Source organism: Rhagoletis zephyria, unplaced genomic scaffold, assembly GCF_001687245.7.
Source record: "Rhagoletis zephyria isolate East Lansing unplaced genomic scaffold, Rhagoletis_zephyria_1.1 Rzeph_scaffold_23189, whole genome shotgun sequence".
In the NCBI taxonomy this organism is placed as follows: Eukaryota; Metazoa; Arthropoda; class Insecta; order Diptera; family Tephritidae; genus Rhagoletis; species Rhagoletis zephyria.
The window spans coordinates 423-3,423 of record NW_016180247.1 but is presented as its reverse complement, the minus strand read 5'-3'; the positions used below and the strand labels follow the sequence as shown (position 1 = coordinate 3,423).

Genomic DNA, 3,001 nt, shown 5'->3' with positions numbered 1-3,001 from the left:
TTAGTGTTACAAGCGACCAAAATCGAAAAATTGAAATTTCAATCATTTTCTTTTTACAGTAAATGAAAATCTGATGAGAAATGTAGATGTTACGGAACACAATCTGCACAAAAAATATATATTTTTGCAAAGAGCCCATCAATACCTTTCGAACTGTTGGTCGTTTCATGAGATATTGAGGAATAACTGAAAAAGTACTAAAAATACGTTTTTCGAACAAATCTCGAAAACACTTCTTTGAAACCATGGGTATTTTTTTCGTGTTCAACGACCCAAAGTTTGCCTAAAAAATTTGCTTTACAGAGGTTCATATTTCGTGTAAAGTAATATGTAATATGCCTTATTATAATTTTGTAAATATTCATTACTAAAAGATTAATACCAATGAAGCAAATGTGATTTATGTTTAAAGTTTAAAATTGGATTAATAATTAAGAAATATACACTCTTCGTTATTTGAATAGCGCATCCTTTTAATACTTAGTAGGTACAGTTTTCCTTTTGTTTGTTTAATGTTCATTAACTTTTCATAAAAATATATCATATTCTACATCTACATCCCATTTAAAAATTTTTTGAAAATTAAAAAAATAAACATAGGTTCGACATTTTTTTGTTGACTGTGCTGCGCATTTTCTTCCATATAAAAATTTTGTCAAGCATAATTTGTATGGTAGAAAATCAAAAAAAGGGTGCGCTATTCAAATGACGAGGAATGTATATATGTAGTATATTTTTGTTATTTTTATACTGCGCAATTATATGTAGGTAAATTTTTTGAAAAATTGTCCTGCATTTNGTATATTTTTGTTATTTTTATACTGCTCAATTATATGTAGGTAATTTTTTTGAAAAATTGTCCTGCATTTTGAAAATATATTTATGGTCACCGTAAGTATGCAGCTCTCACCACTCGGCTTCCGCGGATAAAGGAATCAGGCTGCTTTGTTTGCGTATTTGTTTGCTCAGGGAGCGTTGAACAAAAAGAACATGCAAAACCAGCATGGACATCCACCTTGTCGGTTAATCCGTAATGCAGTCACCGTATTAATTCAAATAATTTCTTATTAAATTCGTTTGGTGACTGCATTACCGATGAGAAGGTATACATATGTCCAAGCTAGTTTAGCATATTCTCTGTATTCTCTGAAGCTCTCGAAACTCTAACTTCAACGGTGTTGATAAAATTCTCGACAGACAGGATTGGCAGTTTTTCACCAAAAATTTTAGCTGTCGAGATTACCTGACTCGTTATTGTGGTTAGTTGACAGACTTCTCCTTTTTTTATTAAAATTGTCGCCACACCTCTTATTTAATAGGTTGTTAAATAGCTTAAGCGACGTGAATCTACCTTAAAGGAGGTGAGATTACAGAGAACATAATATGTGATGGTCTGATCTTAGTCAGACGAACAGAAGTGTATTTCCGGATTAAGAATTCGGAAATAGAAATTCGTCCTTATTTTGCTAAACCCAATATTTAAGACAGTTGAAATCCTTTACAACATACATACATATAAGAAGTAAACAAGGAAATAACAATAAATTTATATATGTGTGTGTACAATACAATCACATGGTAGGTATATTATTTATTTAATGTAAAAATCATAGATATGCTTTTAATAAAACAACTAGTCTGATCAGAGGTTGCGGATAATGAAAACGGGATGTCGATATCAATAAGAAAGAGTTTATACATTGCAATCTCTTGATTGTATTTAAAATCCGTATAGGTGTGTATAGAATCGTTGTGGTCTCGGTGGAGCGATGAGATGATGCCGTACGAGATGCTTACAAGGTGCCTGGTGCTGGTGCCAAATTCACAGAGGTCGCCGAGTTAATGTGTCCTTCCAATGGGGCGGTATGGATAGCACCACGGGTCTTTGCCACATAAACACCTGGTCCACCACCCAAGGCGATAGGACTAGCGATGGCAGCACCCAATGGTCCCTGGCTGAGCGAGATGCCGGGAATGCCACCCAATATACCGGGCACGCCGCCCAACGGTCCCTGGCTTAGCGAGATGCCGGGTATGCCACCCAATATACCGGGCACGCCGCCCAATATACCGGGCACGCCGCCCAATGGTCCCTGGCTTAGCGAGATGCCAGGTATGCCACCCAACAGACCGGGAATACTCAATGGGCCAAGTCCACCGAGTAATGGGGGTGCCACGTAAGAAACTCCAGGTGAAATCTGAGCGCCCAACAGGGATGAGTGTACAGCAACAACGGCGAAAGCCAACATGACTACGGCAATGACGAACTGGAAGAGCGAAAGAATAAATAGAAGTTTTGGTGAGAAAAATAAGACATTTTTTTTAATTTAATTAAACTTATTTATTTTTTTTCATTTTTAAGTATTCCAAATACCGCTCGAACATAATATTTTCATTTGTTTGACACTTTTCAAAACCACAACGGCTCAATGTAATTAGAATTCCGCAAGCAATTCCTTGAATTACCTTCATATTTGTTGATTAGATCCAAAAAGGATTTGAGAGGTGCAGGAAAAGGATTTGCTATACTGCGGTAGCACACTCAAGAAGTGTTGATTTGATTTTGATATGGAATTCGAAAATAAGCCAACTTTTATAGCAAAAGATCGGTCGGACTTGCTGCAGCACAAAATAATGCAACAACAATAAGTCCAACAAGAATGTGTAAAAACAAAATATGTATAGCAGTTACCATCTAAAAACGACATATCAACGGTAACAGGAAGAATGCCGAGCGGTTAGAAGACTACTATCAGCGCATAAGCCGGTGCAACAACAACTGAAATGATACTAGCAACTCATATATGTATATGTAGATACGTACATATGTATGTATAGCATAGTGTTATGGCACTGGAGCGTTTACAGTGTTGGTGTAATTGTACGCCTGTCAGCCACCGCCCTGCTCAGCACCTATGTGCATTAGGGTGGTCCAAAAACAGTAAAGTCGGAATCGTAATGCTCTCACCCCCTAGGACTATTCAATATAGAAAAAAAGTAT

General features: G+C 36.6%; 1 protein-coding gene across 1 annotated transcript; it reads right to left on the bottom strand.

The window, feature by feature from the left end:
- Nucleotides 1–1,709: 1,709 nt before the first annotated feature.
- On the bottom strand, nt 1,710–2,568 carry LOC108381632 (elastin-like). The gene is made up of 2 exons (XM_017638046.1): nt 2,467–2,568; nt 1,710–2,267 (listed from the first exon to the last, which is right to left on the bottom strand). The coding sequence occupies exons 1-2, from the start codon at nt 2,470–2,472 to the stop codon at nt 1,794–1,796; spliced, it is 480 nt and encodes a 159-aa protein (XP_017493535.1). The 5' UTR covers nt 2,473–2,568; the 3' UTR covers nt 1,710–1,793.
- Nucleotides 2,569–3,001: the final 433 nt, after the last annotated feature.